This window comes from Phodopus roborovskii, unplaced genomic scaffold (genome assembly GCF_943737965.1).
Source record: "Phodopus roborovskii unplaced genomic scaffold, PHOROB, whole genome shotgun sequence".
NCBI classification, from domain to species: domain Eukaryota; kingdom Metazoa; phylum Chordata; class Mammalia; order Rodentia; family Cricetidae; genus Phodopus; species Phodopus roborovskii.
In genome coordinates, this window is record NW_026126434.1 from 25,463,291 (window position 1) to 25,485,360 (window position 22,070).

At 42.9% G+C, this 22,070-nt stretch overlaps 2 protein-coding genes across 2 annotated transcripts; both read left to right on the forward strand.

Annotated features, from left to right (window-relative positions):
* The first annotated feature begins 405 nt into the window (after window positions 1-405).
* Window positions 406-21,772, forward strand: Glo1 (glyoxalase I). The gene is made up of 6 exons (XM_051187087.1): window positions 406-524; window positions 9,927-10,009; window positions 13,919-14,059; window positions 16,106-16,173; window positions 17,087-17,176; window positions 20,382-21,772. Exons 1-6 carry the CDS (start codon window positions 441-443, stop codon window positions 20,468-20,470), a joined length of 555 nt encoding a protein of 184 aa, XP_051043044.1. The 5' UTR covers window positions 406-440; the 3' UTR covers window positions 20,471-21,772.
* LOC127224201 (60S ribosomal protein L30) lies at window positions 15,280-15,713 on the forward strand. The gene has a single exon (XM_051187095.1). The coding sequence runs from the start codon at window positions 15,345-15,347 to the stop codon at window positions 15,690-15,692; it is 348 nt and encodes a 115-aa protein (XP_051043052.1). The 5' UTR covers window positions 15,280-15,344; the 3' UTR covers window positions 15,693-15,713.
* Window positions 21,773-22,070: the final 298 nt, after the last annotated feature.

A 22,070-nucleotide genomic window follows, 5' to 3' on the forward strand; every position in this document is an offset into this window, starting at 1 on the left:
CTCGAATTGTTTTCGGTTATCCTGGCCAATTCAAGTGAGAAAATAAACTTAGGATTCTTACACAATTAAAAAAAAAAAACAAACTAACTCCGAGTTGAAACTCTCATTATTCTAAAAAGAGTAACTTTCACCAGGTTGAAGTTTTCTGCGAAGCTGATGCCCTGAGGGATGGCTAGTTTGCATCCAAACCGCAGATCAAGCGCCAAGTTTTTTAAAGAGTTGCCGCCATGGTGCACAATGGCATCCTGGGAATTGTAGTTTTGCTATATCGGGATCCAATCAGCAGCAAGCCAACAACCATACGCATCACGATTGGCTGGGAGCCGCGGTGGCCCGCTCCTTGCGAGTCACCCAGTCTATTGCACCAGCGGCCCACGGTCTTTGCGGAGCTTCTGGCCCGCTGGTTTGTTAGAACTGGTCAGTGATCCTCCAAGGCGGCCATGGCAGAGCCACAACCCGCGCCTAGCGGCCTCACGGATGAAGCCGCCGTTAGCTGCTGCTCGGACCCGGACCCCAGCACCAAGGTGGGCGACAGGGCCTCTGGCTGCCGGAGCGGACCTGGGACTGTGGCCCGGCAGGCCCGTGCCTAACTGCAGCTGCAGGTCCGCCGGCTTAAGGCTCAGTGGAATGAGCTGGAAAGATAAGGCCCAGGGAGGGAAACAGAGCAGCGGGGGAACAACTTCTTCAGAAAGTTATTTCAAAACATCTGACCCCATGTGCCTTAATTTGTTTATTTTTGCACGGTGTTTTGAAGCCAGCCCAAATCTCGGTGTAGTTGCCCCTCCATCAGACGCCATGGCCCTTTAGAGGGGCAGTTCCAGAACTCCCATAGCTGAAGAGCTATGTATAACTGGTCCCTCCCAGCCGCACTCATTTTCTGTAGTCGCCTTGCCTCCAGCTTTCTCTCCTCCAAACTGCGGCGGCTGCTCCAATTTAACCACGTTTCTTGGCTTTTGCTGTTGCCAGGACCACACTTCTGTCCACCGTGGGTCTGGTGGGGAGATTACAGGACTTGGATCTGAAGGGGCTCTCAGACACTCTTCTGGCCCTTGAAGGGGCATAACCCGTGGCATGGGAAAGCTTTCAAGTAACACCACTGTACTTAAAGTCAATGAGAACTCATTTAGGTGTGGTGCCTTACTGTCTCTACACCGCCAAAAGTTAGGCTTTGTGGCTGACGGAGGAATTTAGTCTTGTGTAGTCATCTGTGTCAGTAAACACTTTTGCATATGTTCATTTAGGTGTATCATTTGTAAATCCCTTGAAGATTGAATGTGAGCTTTATGCGGGCTTCTAGGAGGGGCAGATAGATGGTGATGAGCTTTGTTCCCTGCTTGTTCTTTGCCTTAAGGGCAGTGAGAGTCAGACATACTGTAATTGCCGATGCCTTTGACTTGCACGAGGTGTGTACTTAGATCTGAGTCATTAAGAAAATTAAGGCACCTTCCACTTACACACCTCACCTTCCACTTACACACACCTAAGTATGCATTTAATTTTTAAACGTGTGTGCGTGCATGCATACATCTGGGCAGCTTTCTTTTTGTGTATGTGGGTACTGGGGATAAAACTCAGGTCTTTCTTCAGGCTTAGTAAGCAGCAAGTGACTTTACCAGCTGAGCCATCTCATCAATCCCCTAGTTATTTTAGTATACTATAAACTGGTTCATTCCATGTGAATTAGCTTCCTACATTTCTCATAGTTTTCTTTTCTTTTTTTTTTTTTAACCAACTTAGCTGTTTTATTTTCTTATATTCTTCATTTCTTTGTTTGTTTAGACATGGTCTAGCTATACAGCTTTGCCTGGTCTGGAAATTGTAAACCAGGCTAGCCTCAAACTTATCGAGAGCCAACTGCCTGTTTCCCAAGTGCTGGGATTAAAGGATTGTACATCACATCCAGCTCTTGCTAGACTGTTCTTTACATTGCAAAATCAGGTTCCAGGTACTATTCTGTGTCAGCTAATTTCCTATGTAACTGGGAGTTTTAGGTAACATCCTGTTTCAAACAGTAAGATTCCCATGGGATGTGGTGTGGTATAGAGCAGAGCTTGGTTTTGAATTCAGTCTTTAACATCCAAAAATAAATAAAATGTAGATAAAATTTAAAAAGGGAATGAATGAATGAATAAAATAAAAATCCCAGGGAGATCTTTAAAAATATATGAAATGTATTTATCTTGATTACATTCCACTTTCTCCAACTTTCTCTTGATTTGCAATTATCTTTTGATATTGGGCATTTTTGGTCATGGACATAGCATTTGGAGATGTAAAGAGAATTACATGACATCTGGTGTATGTTGAGTGTGCTAGGTCCTGAGTTGATGTTTTAATTTATAACCGTTCCATGAGGAAGGGAGGATTGTCTCTATTTTACAAATAAGAGGATTTAGACACAGGTATTGAGTGACTTGCCTAGTGAGGAACCCATACTGCCAGCCACTACCCTTTCTTCTTCTGAGATATCTCAAAGTGTAATTGTAGAACTTGCCATGAATTAGAAGGAAAAGTTAGCTTGATTGTATACTAACTGCAAAGAACATGGTAGGCATTTTTGGGTGGGCATAAACAAGATGAGGGCTTCACCCTTCCCCAAACATACCGACTCTGATGGACTTGAGGTGAATGGGTCTTGGCACTACAAAGCATTCCAAGTGTATTAGTGACTTATAGTATAGGTGGATTTTTTTTTCTGTTCTGCCTGCCAGCTCCCAAATAACCACATGGAGACTTATTCATCATGAAAGCTCAGCTGATATCTTAGGCTTGATTCTAATCAGTTCTTATAACTTCAATTAATCCATATGTTTCAGTCCAGATACTACCACATGGCTTTTACCTCTATCCAATTTTGTTTGTCTGGCTGGCTACTCCACCCTCCTTCTCCTTGTTCTCTCTGCCCCCAAAACCCTGTGTAGCGATTGGCTGTTCAGCTTTTTATGAAATGAATCCGAATGACACACATTCACAGTGTGCAAAAGATTATTCCACAGCAGTTACTTTTCTCACTGCTGTGACACAGTACCTGCTAATGAGCAAGGGAAGACTAATTGTGGCTCACAGTTCGAGGGTGCATTCCATGAAGGTGGGAAGGCATGGGGCAAGGGAGACTCTAGCTAGCAGCAACAGGAGTGTGAGGTAGCTGGTCACATTGTGTTTGCAGTGGGAACGTACAGTGAGACGATTCTGTGTGTGTGTAGCTGGCTGGCTTCCAACTTTTTATTCAGTCTGAAAGCCTAGTCTTTGGTACGGCGTGTCTCCCCCCGCCCCCCCCCCACACCCCATGTTTAGGGTGTGTCTTCCCTAATCAGTGAAGCTGCTCTCAAACTTTTAGGTGATTCTGAGACCATTTTCAAGTTGTCAATTGGAGATGAACCATCATAGTTTTCTAAGGTCACAGCAGTGGTGGGTGTGTTGTAAGCACAGAGCTTTTAAAATATGGAATCCTGCATTGGCACCCTCTTGTCCTTGATTACTCCCATCTTGGCAGAGCTCCTGGGGCACATAAAAGGAACTTAAAATGACCCAGAGAGCTGGTGTGAGTACGATGAGATGGCATGGCATGGATTATGCTAGTCTGTGACGGTAGAGCTCAAGGCAGTGTTTCAGCTGCAAGAGTCGAGTAAATCATTAAGCAGAAGGTGTTGGTAGAACCATGTTGGATGGATTGGATTCCCACACCCAGAGATTTATGTGGGGATATTCCAGGGGAAGGGAAGGAAACTGCTTTAGCAGTAGGGTGGTCCAAGGGTGCAGTACAGGCCCTATGATGGTGGGAGTCACATGAAGAAATGGTAGAGAAGGCTAGCCAGGCAGATTGGAGACCCGTCATGAGGAGAGAACCCTGAATGTCATGTCTAAGAAGGTTAGGTTATGATTGTGTGTGTGTGTGTGTGTAAAACCTAAACCTACATTTTATATTTATTAGGTACATTATATATAATGTATATACAATACATACACACACACACATATATATAATGTAGATAGAGAATGGGGGGGAGGGAACACAAAACAATCATCGGGTACTCAAAATTTGAAAACTCTTGTAGTGTTTGTTTTTCTCATCCTATAAAGATTTCTACTTGGTGAGTATGTGAGTGTGTTGAACCCAGAATTTTGGGCTTGCTAAGCCTGTGTGTGCTGTGACCCTGGGAGACACATCCATAGGCTAGAATTATACTAGTATATAATACAGATATAATGGAAATAAATACATATTTGTTGGGAGAACATTTTTTCCAGTGATAAGCATTTGACAGAAAATGTCAGAATAATCAGTGTAAGGGAGGAGTAGTGATAAAGATGTTGAACAAGTGTGTAGCAAATAAATGTGGGGCCTTGTGGACTTTTATTCCCGAAGCCTTGAGAGTCCATGACAAAGGATTTATGATTTTGTTTGTTTAACCCAGGATTTTGATTCTAGAACTATCACTCCAAATTGTTTTTGAGTAAGCCTACAAAAAGCAGAGAGCAGTCTGGGTGGAACTGGGCAGGACTTGAGCTATGGATTATTAGGAAGGCTAGAAGGAGGGTTTCCAGGGGGTTAAGCAGCCAAGGCTTGGCTTAGAACTTGTTCAGTTCACTTCAGGTTGTTAGGATTGAATCTGGGAGACTTGAGAGAAGAGCCAAGGAAGACTTCATGCCTATCTCACTTGGGCTAATGAGGAGTGGCTGGGGCATTCTCTCTTATGTTTGGGTTTCGGTGCTTTTGATATTCTGGCACAGGTGGATGTGGTGGCTAGGCCAGAGGTGGGAGTCCACAGTTGAGGTTAGAGGGTTGAGCTGGGAACGCAGATTTGGTAAGCAAAACCAACAGTGTAATGGAACCTCAGGCTTCGTCTTACAACAGCAGCAGCAAGACAAACAAAGGGGTTTGCCCCAGGTCAGGCATTCTGCTATGTACTTTACTACATTACTGAATTTGTACTTCAGCTCTGCAATAGACTGTGTTCATCCCAAAGGCGTGGAAACAGAGCTTGAGGAAGTAATGGCTTTGTCACTGTCACAGTTGTAGACCTGTGTTTTTGCCAGCTCAGAACAAATAGTCCCTCTCATATATGTGTATTTTTCCCTTTGCATGACAAAGGGATGCCTTTTGATACTGAAGAAAAGGACCATTGGTGTTGGATGCAGCTGGGGAGACCTGAGTTCACCCCCCAGGACCCTTGTTTAAAAAAAAAAAGCCAGGTACAGTGTTGAGCATTTGTAAGCTCAGCAGTAAGGAGGCAGAGGTAGGTGGATCATGGAGGTCTCTGGCCAGCCAGCCAGCCTGTTCTGGGATCCCCAGGTCAAATGAGGGACTGTGCCTTCAAGAACAAGGTAGACAGCTTCTAACAACGCTCTGGCCTCCACATACATAGACACACATGTGTGTATGTACCTGCTACACAAGTACAAGCTATAGGTACACAAAGAAGTGTATGACCTCACAGCTGTACAGAAGTCTGACAAGAGTCCCACTGGTTTAAAATCAGGATATAGGCAGAGCTTCATTCCTTACTGGTGGCTCCAGAGAAGCATCTGCTTCCGGCTCCAGCTGTTGCCTGATCTCATGCCTTTTCAGAGGTTGGGCCAACACCCCAGTTTCCTTGCTGGTTGTCAGTGGCCAAAATGGTGTGGTCTGTCACTCAACCAGCCCCCACAGCTTACTTGTTCTGATGTCCCTGCAACCACACCTCTCCTCACCATCTCTGTCGTGTGCTGACTCCCATCTTCTGATGCTTTTAAGGTCTTGTGTGATTGCATTGAACCACTTATTAACTGAGGCTGGTCTGTCCCCTGCTCTTTTCAAGATTTCCCCTTTTTGTTCATTTCTTTGTTTGTTTTAGACAGGGTTTCTCTGTGGCTTTGTAGGCTGTTCTGGAACGAGCTCTTGTAGACCTGGCTGGTCTCAAACTCACAGAGATCCACCTGCCTCTGCTTCTGCCTCACTGGTGCTGGAATTAAAGGCATGGGCCACCACTGCCTGGCTCAGAATTTAATTTTAAGTATGTGTTGGCATGTCTATGTGTGGGTATGTTCATGTGAGTGTAAGTACCTGTGGAGTTCAGGAGGGGTGTCAGATACCTTGGAGCTGGAGTTATTGTTGTGAGCTACCCAGTGTGGGTGCTGGGAACTGAACCCGAGTCCTCTGTAAGAACAGTTCGTGCTCTTAACCACTGAGCTGTCTCTCCAACCCCAATCTCTGTATTTTAAGGCCATCTGGTCAGTTAATTCCATCTTCAGAGTCGCTTCCAGTAGAACCCAAGTTAATGTGTAATAAAGTAATCTGGACTGTGTTCAGAGCTGCTCTTTTATCTGCAACTCTTCCTTCCCCCAGGGGCCGTACCAAACCTAGTGTGAGAGGCCGGCTTTCTCTGGTGAGGCCTGCCAAGGACAGCCTTTGAAATTACCTCTGTGTGGCCTGGAAGAGCACACATCAGCATCTCGGCAGATTTGGCTTCTCCACACAAGCCCAGTAATTGATAGGGGAGCAGCAGGCACTCACATTCGCTGGGAGAGAGATGCTTGTTATAGTTTTACTTTCTGTTTAAACCAGCATGTGACAAGAAAGTGGTCTTGGTGCTTTGTGAAAAGTCTGTTTTGTCTCATTTCTCTGTAGCCCCATAATGACTTTGTAGGTATTTTCATGGCCAAGTTCAGAGGACAGAACTGGATGGTCAGTGCCTGGCCAGTGAGCTACTCATCTCCTTATCTGATGGCCAAAGGGGATGGCAGCTCTGGATGTGAAAAGACAATGAGGATCCAGAAAAATGGAGCCTCGAGCCAGCCACATCTTACCTGGGTGCTGTGTGGCATAGTAAGAGAAACGGACCATAGAGCCGCACTAAGGCTCAAAGAGCAGGGTATGAACTGCCCAGCTATCCCCAGGAGAAGAGGATGCGGCACCTCCAAAAAGGAGTTTGGGGGTTTTATAGGGGTGCTTTTAGTTGGGCAGGAGAAGAACATTAAGGAAAAAGGAATTCTCATAGGCAAAAGTAAGCAAAGTTCTATTGGGGGTTAAGGGGTCCTCTGGCCCTTAGAATAGCAGCAGGAGGCTGTGGGCAAGCTCCCTGACGAAGGGCCAGCAGACTTGTGAGAAGTATACAACATTCAGTTTCCATCTCCCTTAAGGGGCTGGGGTCCTACAGGGGTTGTCCATCTTGGTATCTTAGGTGACTCCATTTTAGGCCAAAGATCTGGCCAGAGGTTGCTACCTCTGAACGATGAATTTAAGTGCTCTTTAAGGTAATTTCTTCATGATAGACAATAGTGTATTTGTATTTCAGATGATGTAAGTTAGGGGGAGGAGGCTATTTGGCTGAAGTGTTACTTGTAGGTGGAGTTTTTCTTGTCCCACAGCCACTCTCAAATATCACTCAGAGGGTTAATATAAATCATAAATGCCCAGCCAATAGCTCAGGCTTGTTGCTAGCTTTGCTCTTCCATTTTAAGTTAACCCATATTCTTTATTTACCCTCTACCACGTGTGGGGCACCTTTATTAGCATGGAACATTCATCTCCTGCTTCTTCCGTGTCTGACTGGTGACTCCAGACTCTGCCCTTCTTCCTTCCAGCATTCTCCTAGTTTGGCTCTCCTGCCTAACCTTGTTCTGTGCAGCTATTGACCAGTCAGCTTCTTTATTGAAGCAACCACAGCAACAATACCGTGATAACATACCCTGATGAAAGCTACTTGGGGGAAAGGGTTTATTTTGGCTTGCAGTTAGTCATACTCCATTAAGGTGGGGAGGTCATGGTGGTAGGAGCTGGAGGTGGCTACCGGTCACATCACAGCCACAGACAGGAATCAGAGAGTGAGGATTGTTTGTGCTTAGCTAGCTTTCTTTTTGTGCAATCTAGGACCCAATGCCATGGAATGGTTCTACCTATATTTGTGGTGGGTGTTCCCACTTTGATTAACCTACTCAAGATTTAGTTCTGTGGTAGATCACTTAGAGCCCTGGGTTCAGTCCTCAGCTCTGGAAAAAAATCAATCCAAACCAAAAGTAAGACTGAAAAAAAAAAAACAAAAAACAAAAAACAAACCTGGGTAAGTGGTTGGGGTTCTCCTTTAATCCCAGCATCTTGGAAGCAGGGCCAGGTGGATTTCTGAGTTGGAGGCCAGCATGGTCTACAAGTTCCAGGACAGGCAAAAACAACTTGTCTTGAATCTCCCCTACCCCCCCCCAAAAAAAAAGAAAAGAAAGAAAGAAGTCCCTAAATCTTTCGTAAATGCCTGGAGACTTAACCTAATCCAAATAGTGCCCAGAGACTTGCCTCATGTAGATTCTAGATCTTGTGAGCTGACAGCATTAACTATCAAAGCTGAAAAGGGTGATCAGAGTTTTCAGGCTTGTTGTGTTAAGTCCACGAGTATAATAGAATAACAGTGATTAGGGTAAATGGTGCCTGTGGTAAAAGAAAACCTGATACAAGAGTTAATTAGTATAATTACTCAGTGTTGGCTTCTCATAAGTGGAGATAATACTTGTGCTTATAAATACTTCATACTATTATCAGGGCATGTACAAGGCCTGGGCTTTGATTCCCAGAACTGGGCAAGGCGGTGTATGTACACTTGTAATCCCAGCAGGTAGAGTCAGGTATATTAGCAGTTCAAGGTCATCCTTGGCCATCTAGTGAATTCAAGTTCAGTCTGGACTACAGGCAACCCTGACTCAAAAAACAAGATGGTTACTATGTCTAACAAAATCAACTCCTAACCAAAGTGTTAGTCTTAATTTTAACCCTATGGATTCATACATTGTTTATTTTTTGTTTCCTGTGGAAATTGAAGGGTTTCACAAAGGTGTTAAGGCACTTTTTTGCTTCTTCATTCTCCAGAAGTCTGAGACCTTTGTAAGGTCTTGCCAGTTAACATGGTCACCAGTAAATTGATAGACACTATAGTCTCAGGGTGACAGGAAGGACCAAGGTGAGGTAGCTTCTCAAGGCAATTTCTTCCTGCAAAGAGTGTGCCAGAGCCCAAGGACTAACAAAGCAATGTAGAGCCAGGCATGGTAACTTGCACCTTTAATCCTGGCACTAGGGAAGAGAAATCAGGCTGATCTCTGTGAGATCAGATTTGCTTAGTTAGTTCCAAGCTAGTCAGGGCTGTATGAGACCTTGTCTCCAGGGAGGAAAAAAGGTGTGTGTGTGTGTGTGTGTGTGTGTGTGTGTGTGTGTGTATGTGCATGTATGTGTGTTGGATTCTTTGTTAAGCAAAATAAAATTGTAGATTTAGTTGTACAAAATCAAGGTAGAGAAGGGATGCACTCATTAGTAGTTTATTTGGAAGGTTGTCACCGGAAACCCCATAGAGTGTGGATTGCCAGCAAAAAAAAAAAAAAGTTTTCTGCCAGTGTGTGTGTGGAGGTGTCGGTGGGGGGAGGTTCAGGCAGTCATTTCACTTGGAGTCAATCATTTCATAATCATCTCACTAAAACGGGTGCTGGTAGCTCTTTCCCATAACCTTAGGACTTGTGTGTGAAAGCTGAAAGGTCAGTCAAGGGCCATAGCAAGTTTGGTGACACAGCAAGTTTGAGGCCAGCATGTGCTATATGAGCTACTGCCTCTGCAGCCCCAAACCCAAAACAAGCTCAAATGCCCACCAAGCCTCAGTGACTAAGAAAGCCAGGTGTTTCAAATCACTGTTTGTTGAAGGGCATTGCTGGAATGGTAACTCACTGGCTCTCAGCTGCCACACCCAGAAGAAGCCTGCAATTGGATCACACTGGGCAGAGAGCATGGGAGTGGAGCTGTAGGTAGGTATGGGAACTGGTTGAGGAAGCTACTGTTGAGACTGAAGATGGGGTTTCCTTTCCTGTTTTCTGTTTGCATTACAGTGCTGGTATCTGTTTCATTACAGAAAGCCTAGTGAAAGCTGCTTGCTACCTTGAAAGCTAAAGATACTTAATGGATACTTGTTTCTCCTTAGGACTTCCTAATGCAGCAAACGATGCTGAGAATTAAGGATCCTAAGAAGTCCCTGGATTTTTATACTAGGGTTCTTGGACTGACGTGAGTATTCCTATTGCCTTAATGTTGAAAACCATAGCGTTTAAAAAACATGGCGCAGTGTTAGAAGGGAGAACTGATTCCCCCAATGTTGTCCCCTAACCTCCATACCAGTGCCGTGGCACATGTTCCCTTCCTCTCAGAAGTAATTATTTAAAATTACTTTTTTTTTTTTTTTTTTTTTTTTTTTTTAATTAATAGTCTGGTTGAGGAGCCTGCAAGGATTCCTGACTAGATAGAACTTTGGTTAAAGGGCAACAAAAGGCACCGTGCACATTCATTGTCTGCAGATTCCCTTCTGTCTGAGAGCTGGCCAGCCAAATCATTCATCTGTTCGGACCCTTTAAATGCTTGGACTGCTTTTAGCCCTGCTTGCTTGGGAAATCATTAATGTCAGGGCATATTATTTAGAAAATTAATGGGTTAAAATCGGCCCCTGATTCCATTTGTATAGGCTGCATTATCTCTTGCCACAGGGTTTTAACTCTGAACACTTTGGGATGCTGAGTTCTCTTTTTCCATCAGCTTTGTTGGGGTATAGCTGATGATATGACTTTTCTTGGTTCATTTCTTCAAATACCATGAGGTTTTTGATAACACACATAATTAAGTGAAATGATCTTTAAGTTACTGCCTTCCATTCACTTCCACACATTTTAAGAGAACAGCCCAAGAAATATATCTGTATTATGTATGCTTAGAAAACAGCCACTTAGAAATACAAAATGAAGAGAAATAACGTTCTTCTCTGGGTTCTTGTCCCCAAACCGCTCTTAAATTCTTGTGATTCTTTCCAGAAAGGGTGGCTTTCCATGTGTATACAGCATATTTATAGGACAGAGTGAAAGCAAACCCATCAGGCATGTGCTATTGGCCAGGCACCAACCCTGTTATTTCTTGTGCCTTTGCAGCAGACCTTTCAAATAGCTTATGTCCTCCTTTACAGGTGAAGAAATGAAGTTTCTGGTCTCAGGCTCCACAGTTGGCAGAGTTGAAAATCCACATGCAGTTGATGCCACTGTTGACCTTTGTTGTTTGGAGTTTTTTTGGTTTTTTGTTTTTCCAGGCAGGGTTTCTTTCTCTGTATTGCTGCTTAGGAGCCTGTCCTGGAACTAGCTTTGTAGATCAGGCTGGGCTCAAACTCACAAAGATCTGCCTGCCTCTGCTTCCCAAGTGGTGGGATTAAAGGCATGTGCCACCAACGTCCTTTGTTTTTAAAGAGCTCCCAGATAGAACTAGACTTGACACTAATATGATTCACTCCTGCAGAAAGCAGTGATTTCCTTTGCTTTGGTTCCCATCTGATTGGCCGTTAAGGCTGGAACAGTCACTTTAGTCGGAGGGGGGACAGTTGATTTTTTTTTTTTTTTTTTTTTTTTTTGAGGAGTAAATTTATTTGTAGTTAATCTATGTATAAATCTAGTGGTCCATGCATATTGATAACAGGGATAAGTAGATAAAAGACTGGAGCAGAACTCTGGAAACTTTGCTTGGGGTGCAGGGGGATGGCTCAGTTGATGAAGTGATTGCCATTACAGCATGGAGATTTCAATCTCCCAAACCCTCATAAAAGGGTGGGGTGTGATGGTATGACCTGCAGTTTTGTTGCTGGAGACAGAGAATCTAAGACTGCCGTGCCACTCATGAGGCAGAGGCAGGTGGGTGTCACAATTGAGGCCAGGTTAGCTTATTTAGCAGCTCCAGTCCAGCTAGGGCCACTTACTAACACTGTCTCTGGGGTGGAGAGTTAGTGAAAGACAGTGGAGAACAGCTGAAGATACCATGTGAGCCTCTTACCACTATCTGCATGCACATGCACAGTCCCTACACATGCACCGATGTACACACAAACACACATGCACGCACACACATATAAACACACTAAATACACATGCACACACACACACACACACACACACACGGACGCACACACGCACGTACACATGCAGTTGAGGATACCCTGTATCAACCTCTTACCAATATCTACATGGACATGCATGCTCCCTGTGACAACTTCCACAGACTGAGGCAATAACTTCAAAAGAAGGAGGTCTCCTGGAATTGGTTGTGAAAACTCTCAGCCGGAGAAAAATTGTGGACTGTGATTCTCATACCAATTTCTGTTTGTTTTTCTATTTTTTTTTCCCACATTAACCAAGTTTTCCTTAAAGCCTGTGTTGACATTTGACACTTCAAGCAAGAGATATAGAGATAAGAAACCATCCCCTGAGATGGGGTCACTAGCCATGACCTCATCTTCAGAAAAACCAGCACTTTTCAAATCATTCACATCATTCATATAAGTACAAATAGTCTGGTAAAGAAAGTTTTTAATAAGAAAGAGTTGAAATAGTTAAGACAGCTCAGTATTTCAAAAAACTCACAAGAACCAGGTTATAGATGTTAAACAATAACTGACCATAAAAATATATTAATTTGATTTAAGAAATATGGGGTTAGCCTTGGATGATTCTATGTTAACCAAGGACAATTCTGTGTTTTGATTAACTCTGGATGATTTCATGTTTTGCATTTCTGTGTCATTGTGCCAAGCAACAATAATGCCATATGTTTGGGTTTGTTTAAAAAAAAAAACATTCCCTGAGAAAATATCTGTATAAAAACACCTTGCTTGAGAACTGCAAAATACACTCAGATTCAAACTGCCTCTGTGTTTGTTTCTGTTTGTCACAGCTGAATCCTTACCCACCTAGTCTTTGAGAACCTTCATCCCAGGGACCCCCATACCTGACTGGAGTAGTCCATGGCAGCTCCCTATACATGTGCCCATGTACACACACACACACACACACACACACACACACACACACACGCACGCACGCACGCACACAGACATTTTGCTAGGCTTTGAGCTCTTGCTCTTGAGCGTAATTAATCCTCAGTGATTTAAAAAGATGGCATTATGTGAATTGCTCTGCTTGCCTGTGATCTTCTGTTCTTTAAACTACTTGATAAACTGTAACTTACCTTTTTTAGAACCTCGGGGCTCCTTCATCCTTCCTCCCGTGTCTCCTTGTCCTATCGATCGACTCTCTCCCTTCCACCTACAGACACACAGTCTTTGGAGACTGTTTCTTGCCCTCTGCTCCGTTGGTTCCTTGTCACTCTCTCTGCATCAGGTCTGCAGAAGCTCTGCTTTGCTAGCTGCCCTATCTTGCTTGACTCCCCTTCTTCTGCCTGGTCCCTGCATAGATGCCCTGCCATACTGCAGCTGTTTTTGCAGGACCTTTCTATGTCCCGTGACCTTTACGAAGTCTTAATCCTGTTTCACCTTTCTGCAGTATTTGAGACTTTAACCCACCTATTGTTGACATTCACATTTTCTGTGATATTAGTCTGCCTTTCTCCCCTGCCACCTACCCTCATCTCCTGAAGAACTCAGTAGATGTGTTTAACTGAAAGAATGATAGGGAACAGCATTGTTTACTGAAACAAAAACCCACACTAGATTTCCCTGTTTATAAACAAGCATTGTGATTCTAGCTAAATGTCACTAAATTTGAATAATTGAGTGCACTCAAGGGGCTATACCATGTATAAAGGCCAGAGATCAACTTTGGGTGTTGTTTCCCAGGAGCGGACCACTTTAGTTTTTGAGACAAGGCTCCTCATTGGTACCTGCCACCCTTGTTGGTCAGCAAGCCCCAGGGTGTGCCTGTCTCTGCCTTCCCAGTGCAGTCGTTGCAAGCACACACCATCGCTCCTTGCTTTTTACATGGGTGCTGGGGATCAGACACAGGTCTTTTTATACATGGAACTATAAATGAGATCCTTTCCCCACTAATTTTTTTTACATGGTTTTCTCACTAAAGTAACTAGTAGAATCTAAGTATTATGTTGCGTTTGTTATCAATGTTTGCTATTGTAAATGACTATGGCTTTCAATTTCAGGCTACTCCAAAAGTTTGATTTTCCTTCGATGAAATTTTCGCTCTATTTCTTGGCTTATGAGGATAAGAATGACATCCCTAAAGATAAGAGTGAAAGAACAGCATGGACGTTTTCCAGAAAAGCTACACTTGAGCTGACACAGTGCGTATGAGCCTTTGTCTGTCTATCCTACGTTTCCATAAGGTATTTTAAAGAATCCTTTTTTGTGCTTACCAGTCTAAATCAATTTTTAATATTTTTTAAAGGATGGATATTTGGGCCTTTGTGTTAATCTTATGATTTCTTTAGGGCAGAGAGAACAGTTTTCTTTTAGAGAATATAAGACCCTGAAGTGACAAGGTATTTGTCAAACTATAGATTATTAATTTTATATCTTACAGATCCAGATTTTATTTTATTTTTGGGACATAGGGTTTCTCTGTGAAACAGTCCTGGCTGTCTTGGAACTCACTCTGTAGACCTCAAACTCACTGAGATCCAACTTCCTCTGCCTCCCAAGTGCTGGAATTAAAGGCATGCACCACCACTGCCTGGCATAGATTCTTCTAAAATCTTCTGATATTTATATTTTTGTCCTTTTATTATTTTTCTAGTTTTTGATTCAGAAATGTTATAGAATATGTTCCTTTTAAAGAGCCAGCACATTTTATAATAACTAACATTCAAATTTTAAGGCATTTTTATAAACTCAACATTTAAAAGTTCATAATTAAGTGATTCTTCATTTCTTTACAATTTCTTTGTATTTTTTAGCAACTAAGAAAAGAACCTTTGTTTTGATATGCCTGTGTTAGGATGTATCCCTTGATTCAGACTGACTTGCTGAAGTGGCAGAGATGGAAATGCTCAAATCATGTCCATGGAGCTGTTTTGATGCTTGATGACACATCTAGAACTTAGTGCAGAAAACGATAGTTGTTATGGTTTTTATCCATGCTCTTATCTGGGAGCCTGGGTTTGACCATCTCCTTAACCTTTGCCAGCTTGCCCTTTCTACAGGTGAAAAATTCAATATTTGTGGTAAAGTAGCATGCACACATAGTACCCTGCAGAGAGGTTCCCTTTCATAGGCTATTCTCAGGTCAGAATTGTAAGTTGCTACTGTAGGCAAGGCTCGTTCTCTAAAAGAACAGAACCAATAGAATGCAGACATACCTGGGCAGTGGTGGTGCACGCCTTTAATCCTAGTGCTCTGGAGGCAGAGGCAGGAAGATCTCTGTGAGTTTGAGGCCAGCCTGGTCTACAGAGTGAGTTCTAGGATTCCAAAGCTTGAAAAACAAGCAAGCAAGCAAACAAACAAACAAAAAAAAAAAAAAAAAAAGAAGAGAGAAAGAAAGAAAAGAATGTAAATATAACCCTTTCTTGATCCCCGGCCATCTTGGCGGCTGCTCTTGGTTGGGGGCTGTCCCGCACCTAAGGCAGGAAGATGGTGGCCGCAAAGAAGACGAAAAAGTCCCTCGAGTCCATCAACTCTAGGCTCCAGCTTGTTATGAAAAGTGGGAAGTACGTGCTGGGATACAAACAGACTCTCAAGATGATCAGACAGGGCAAAGCGAAGTTGGTTATCCTCGCCAACAACTGCCCGGCTTTGAGGAAATCTGAAATAGAATACTATGCCATGTTGGCTAAAACCGGTGTCCATCACTACAGTGGCAATAACATTGAATTGGGCACAGCATGTGGAAAATACTACAGAGTATGCACACTGGCTATCATTGACCCAGGTGACTCTGATATTATTAGAAGCATGCCAGAACAGACTGGTGAGAAGTAGTAAACCAGAAAAGCCTTCCTTTAATAAAACCACCAGAGCTCTTAAAAAAAAAAAAAAAAAAAAAAAAAGAATGTAAATATAAAAGGAGATTTATTAGATTGGCTTACACAGTAAGGTTGGGCAGTCCCAACAATGGCTCTCTGAACAGAAAAAGCAGAGAACCCATTAGCTGCTCTGTCCACAAATCTCAATGCTTCAATAGTCGTAAACTGGTGTGGGAGGCCTTGGAGCTCCATGGAAGGCAGACATCTATCAGCTGAGAGTAGCAGGAACAGATGCAGGACAGCTGAAAGGTGGGTCTTTTCTCTGGGAATTCATGCAAATACACACCCTGAGGTCTGCTAGGTTGGTTCTGAGTCCCTCAAGTTAACAGTTAAGGCCTGCTATCACAGTTGTTTTCTTTTCCTCTGTAGCAACTGGGGCACCGAAGATGATGAGACCCAGAGTTACCACAACAGCAACTCAGACCCTCGGGGATTTGGTATGTTTGTCTCATTGTATGCTTGTGTATGTGTGTGATTCTACATGGTGTACATATTTACAGTAAACCTAAGACATGAATGATCTAATTTTCCAGAATAAGTAATTTATTAGGGATATGGTTACTTTTATTTCCTGAAAATCTTATTTAGCAGTTATCCAATTTCAGTATTAGGCCAAACACTGTGTTTGATGTCTTATAATATACTGTAAAGTCACAGTATTATGTTTCCAGTAAACTCTGTATTCTACCACTAAGCTGTCCCTCCATCTCCTTCTAGGAGAGTGTTCAATTGAAAACAATGATAACTATGGTTAATAATAATCCCATTTCCTGGTAGTGTCTGTCTTGTCAAGGGGCTGAAGAGATGATGGTTCAGTGGTTAAGAACACTTGCTGTTTTGTAGAGGACCTGGGCTTGGTTCCCAGCATCCACATTGTGGTTCACAACCATCCATAATTCCAGTTCCAGGGGATCTGATGCCCTCTTCTGACCTCATTGGGTATCAGGCACACACATAGTACATATACATACATGTAGGCAAAATACCCATTACATATACAATAAATAAATAAATCTAAAAATATGTATCTTGTCAGATGGCTTCAGGTTCGTTATGTAGTGAATGTCAGTAATTAACCCATAAACATGAGTAACTGATGACCTCTTGGGTAAAGATTATTCTAAACAGATTGAACTATGCATTAGTATTGGTTTATTTAAAATAACAGTTCAAAACAACTATGTTACTATAACTGGCTAGTCAGACAGCTGCTGGTCCTTCCATGTGTAATTTTAGAACTGTTTAACTGTTTTCTAGGGCCTTGTTTTGGAAGCCATTTGTGGCACTTGAGTGAACTCTTGTAATAATGTCTTCCTGTGCTTTGTTTTTGGGGGGATGGTTTCACCAAAGGTCACATTGGGATTGCTGTCCCTGATGTCTACAGTGCCTGTAAACGATTTGAAGAGCTGGGAGTCAAGTTTGTGAAGAAACCTGATGATGGTGAGTCAGTCTGCTCTCCACGGGCGCACAGCTGTGATTGGTTAGCCCGATGTCCACGTGGGTACACAGCTGTGATTGATCAGCCTGCTCTCCACGTGGGCGCACAGCTGTGTCTGGTTAGCCCACTCTCCACGGATGCACAGCTGTGATTGGTTAATATGTCTAAGTGGCTGTTGGGGTCATGCTGATTGGATGTATGGAACAGGAAGCTCTTTTCAGCAAGCAGTATTAGCTGAACATGAAAGATATACCTGGTTCTCATAAGAGACCAGGAAGAGCGTGTAGTGTGGCTTCACCAGGGACTGGACACAGGCTCTGGAGACCCGTGGAAACCTCGCCTCCCCTTTCCCAGCCCTGCCATTTCTCTTATTGGCTTTCAGCTTTCAGGACTTGAGGCGTGGGTAGTTGCTACTAAATGAATTCTTGGAAGTGTGTTTTGTTCTTAACTTTGCCTACTTTAGTGAATAACTGATGTTTTTCATTCCTTTATACAATTTTATGCTTATGCTTTGGGTATATGTCTTGAGATAGCATATACCTGAATTCTGATAGATTTATATATACCATTATTATTATTATACTTAGATCTCTTCCTACCGCCTTAATTTTTTTACAATTTAGTTTTAATTTTGCAAATAGGTTCTTGCCATGTAGCCCAGGCTGCCCATGAACTTGTGATTCGCTTGTTTTGGCCTCCCTAGTACATTTTATAGTGTGCCACCACAGTTTGAGACATTTTGTGAGCTTAAGCAGCAAGTAGCTCATTGGTAGAGCCCTTGCCTAGCATACTCTGCTAGGTCATGGGTTCAATTTCCAGCACCCAAAACCAAATAGCAACAACCAAAAAAAACCAAAACCAAGTAACCACATAACAAAAACCCAGAGAAAAATAAGTAAGACATTTCAATAAAATTGTTTCAAGTAAACATGTATTGTGGGATCTCAATAAGTGAACAGCTTTTCCCTCTGCTTACATTAGCTGCTGTCTTTGGCCTTCACATCTTTTCAGAAATATATAGCACAGTATTTTGAACAACTTCACTCCAGTTTTCTCCTAAAGCATCTTTTGGATTTTCCTGTCTTAGCACCTCAGCCAGAACTATGTCCTAAAGTTTTGTGAGGTTAGATTTCTGAGAAAGATGCATGAGAAACAGGCACAGATGGATGAGTTCTGTTGGGAATCCTAGGTTCATTTTCCTTCACTCCTGAAAACACTATTTGACTGCCATTCTGTGTACAAGTGCCCTGAAAACTCTGCTGCCTGCAGTGTCTTTGTACTTTATATTGTGTTCTGGTTTTTTCCAGGAGCTTTTTGTTTTACCAGTTACTTTTTCTCTCACATTTATCTATTCTGAGTTTTCCATCTTTCTGTTTTTCTTTTGTGTCTTTGTGTGTTGTGTGTGTCTGTGTGTGGTATATATTCATGTGTACGTGCCTGTGTGTGTGTGTGTGTGTGTGTGTGTATGTGAGTGTGGTGTATGTGCATATGTGTGGTGTGTATGTGAGTGTGGTGTATATGCATGTGTGTGTGGTGTGTATGTGAGTGTGTTGTATATGCATGTCTGTGTGTTAGTGTGCTGTATATGTGTGTGTGGTATATGAGTGTGCCGTATATGCATGTGTGTGTCTGTGATGTGTGTATGTGCGCAGTGTGTATGTGTGTGGTATGTATACATGTGTGAGAGTGTCTGTGTGTGGTGTGTGTATAGTAGGCCTCTGCTGACAGTGGGCATTTTTCTCAAGTACTCCCCACTTTAATAAGGCAGGGTCTTTCACTGAAGCCTGAGCTCCCTGGAGATCCCAGCCCCTCACTGGGCTTGCCCACCTGCTGCCTGCCTTCTTGGGATGGTTCTTGAAACCCAGACTCCAGTCCGCATGCTTGCAAGCACATGCTTTAGCCACTTCTGTCAACCTTACCCTCTGTGGAGTCTGTTTCTATTTTCATCCCTTGCTCCCTAACATTTTCTGTCTTTGTTCACATGGACAATGCTTCATAGCTCTCACCACTTTTACACGCTTTAATAGCCCTTAGTCCATTGTACTAATACTGCATGTTGAAGTTGAATCTATAATCCATATAATTATGTTCCTAGATTATGTTAGTTTGGCCTCTGAGCTATTTTTTTCCAACAACTGTAAGTTGTTGTAATCCATCAGGCCACATGACTGGCAGAAGAGGACTGTCCCTAAGGGACCATGTGATCTCAGGAAGACAGGCTAGATGAGCCCTGAGCTGAGTTTCCTGCCTCCCAGAAATGACAGCTCTTCAGTCAGAGGCTTTTCCGCCTTCAAGGCAAAGCAGTGTTAGTAGGAGACACACCTGAGGTCACCATGGTCACCATACTTGGCCCTGTGTGTGTGTGGGGGGGGGGGGGAGCAGTAAGGAAGGCCAGCTGGCTTATTCTTCCTAGCTTCCTCACTAGACAAGCTCTCTGTGTCCCCTTCACTCTTGAGGACATCTGGGAATCAGTAGTTGAGCCCCTCCCAAGTGCAGGGGTGGTGGTGTTTGCCTTGGGGAGGCAGAAGCAAACACCCTGTTTATTCTCCCACAGCCACACATTCAGAACTTGTGTGCTGACTCCAAACTACCTTCTATATGGATCAGGTTAAAACAGTCACCTCCATCCTCACCCATTCCTCCTCAGCCACCACCCTGGAGATTGCTTATCTATGTTTTCCACTGTCTTTTTCACCCTTATTTGTATTCCCCGGCCTTGGGGTCAGGAGGCAGACACACGAATCAGGTAAGTTCGGCATCTTAGTCCCCAAATAAATCAATCTCTCAGGCCACATTTATACATCTAAGTAAACAGCTCTATCCTGGTTACAATCCCCAGGAGCCACAGACTGATTGACAGGACTTGGGTTACCTACTGTATTGTTTAATAGAGTTTACATGACCCAAGCCTCTGGTGTCTCAGTTGTGTGAAGAGGCCACATTACCTGTTCCCTTGAGCAAACCTCTATCTTCTTTTCCTTCTTAAAATAATTTCAGTGATGGGTGAGGCAAGCACCTGATACTTAACAGGGCTGTTTTCAGCTCCTGGAAGGTCACATCCCAGGCATTAGGAGAACCATTATAACCCAAACTTTTTAGGATGAAAGTTATCAACAATGCATCTCATTCAGATGCAAATTCAAATTGTAATGAAAATGTGTTTGATTTTTAATGTTCCTTTCTAGTAATTAAGTTTTCATTATACAGGTAAAATGAAAGGTCTGGCATTCATTCAAGATCCTGACGGCTACTGGATTGAAATTCTGAATCCTAACAAAATAGCAGAGATTATTTAGCTCTGCAAGAATGCTCTTTGGGGTGTCGGTGAAGGTGGGGACAAGAAACAGCCGCATGATACAAGATGTGAAGGCACCGGAGGCATCGAGAACTGAGGGATCTCTGCTACAGTTCAGGCATTCTGAAATCCTTTTCATTATCCTGTTTCAGGGCTTTGTTTTTCTTTCTTTTTTTTTTTTTTTTTTAATTCTCCCCTCGTATTTAGTTAACCCAATTTTTAAGTACCAGTTTATCTTATGACCTTGACAAAGTTGTGTGACTTGACTTTTTAGATAATAATTAGTAACAATTCCCTCCCTCAGAGACCACATCTGTTATAGCCTGTTTCTTAAATACTTCTCGAATGTGGTTTTGATTCATCATTTAAAGTTTTGTTTTAAATGTTTCTTTTTCTTTTTGGGGGCTGTTACCTTCTGGGGTTTCAATTCCTCAGAAATAACTTTTCATAATGGAAAGTAAAGAACACTGAACAGGAATGAAACTTCATATGTACTTCAAACAGCATAGTGTTTATTTTACAAAAGAGGAGGCACTCTTGAGAGCAGTTCTGAATCATGCTGACAAGGACACGGATAGAAATACTAATTTTTTTCTTTTTGTATATATAAAGTACCTTCAAAGTTCAAGGACTAACTTTATTTTTCTGGGAACGTGCAGAAGGAGGGGATTAGTATTACTGGGTAGACAATGGGCTAGGCTGCAGCATACTTCATGAGTACTGTAGCTACCATGTGAGAAAACAAGCAGCTAGATACAAATTGACCTGGTTGTGTCATCATTTTTAGTATCTGGCTTTTATGTCTCATTGTACCTCCTGTGTTAGTCTTCTACTGTGAAACCTGCAGTGAGTGAGTGGCCTTGTGCCCTTTGCTCCTGGGCATAACAACCACAGTGAAAGAAGTATGGAAGTCTATGGTGCAGGCCCTTCTAGGTGACACTGTGTGTGAGGCTCACATGAGTCTTCCCCACCCGAGGTCTTCATGTGTTCACTTAGGATAAATTATTTCCAGTGATAACTCAGATATCGGGAGTTAGCTCAATGGTCTACCCTGCTGACTGATTGACTGATGGATTTCTAAGAGGCATTTTGAAAACTTATAGTCTGGAAGATAAAACCCACTTTGAGGTCAAGCTACATTGAAGTTTCCTGCAGGCTGCAGTGGAAGATGTCTGAATGGGTGATGTCAACTGTTACCCCACCAGAAGCACTTTGCTTCTTTTTGGGATGAAATGAAGTTATGTGAGCAGTTTAAACAAATCATTGACTGAAATAAACCTTTAACGCTGTTTAGTATGTAAAATCCTGTGTAGCAAGTTCTTTCCTATAAAAGACTGGTCTTGAAGAGAAAGTCTTCTTGTAAATGCATGCTGAACCTGCATGCTGAGCCATGGGTATGCATGATTCTGTACAGACTGTAAGCCAGGTAGTTTCTATGGTTGATGAAATGTGGTGGCTCACACCTTTAATTCAGCATTCAAAGAGGCAGAGACCGGGAGACAGGAGGATCTCTGTGAGTTCGAGGCCTCCCACCCCCCCCCCAAAAAAAAAAACAGAAGTAAAGGATTTTGGGGAATTGTAAGTACATTCAGGAAAGACTA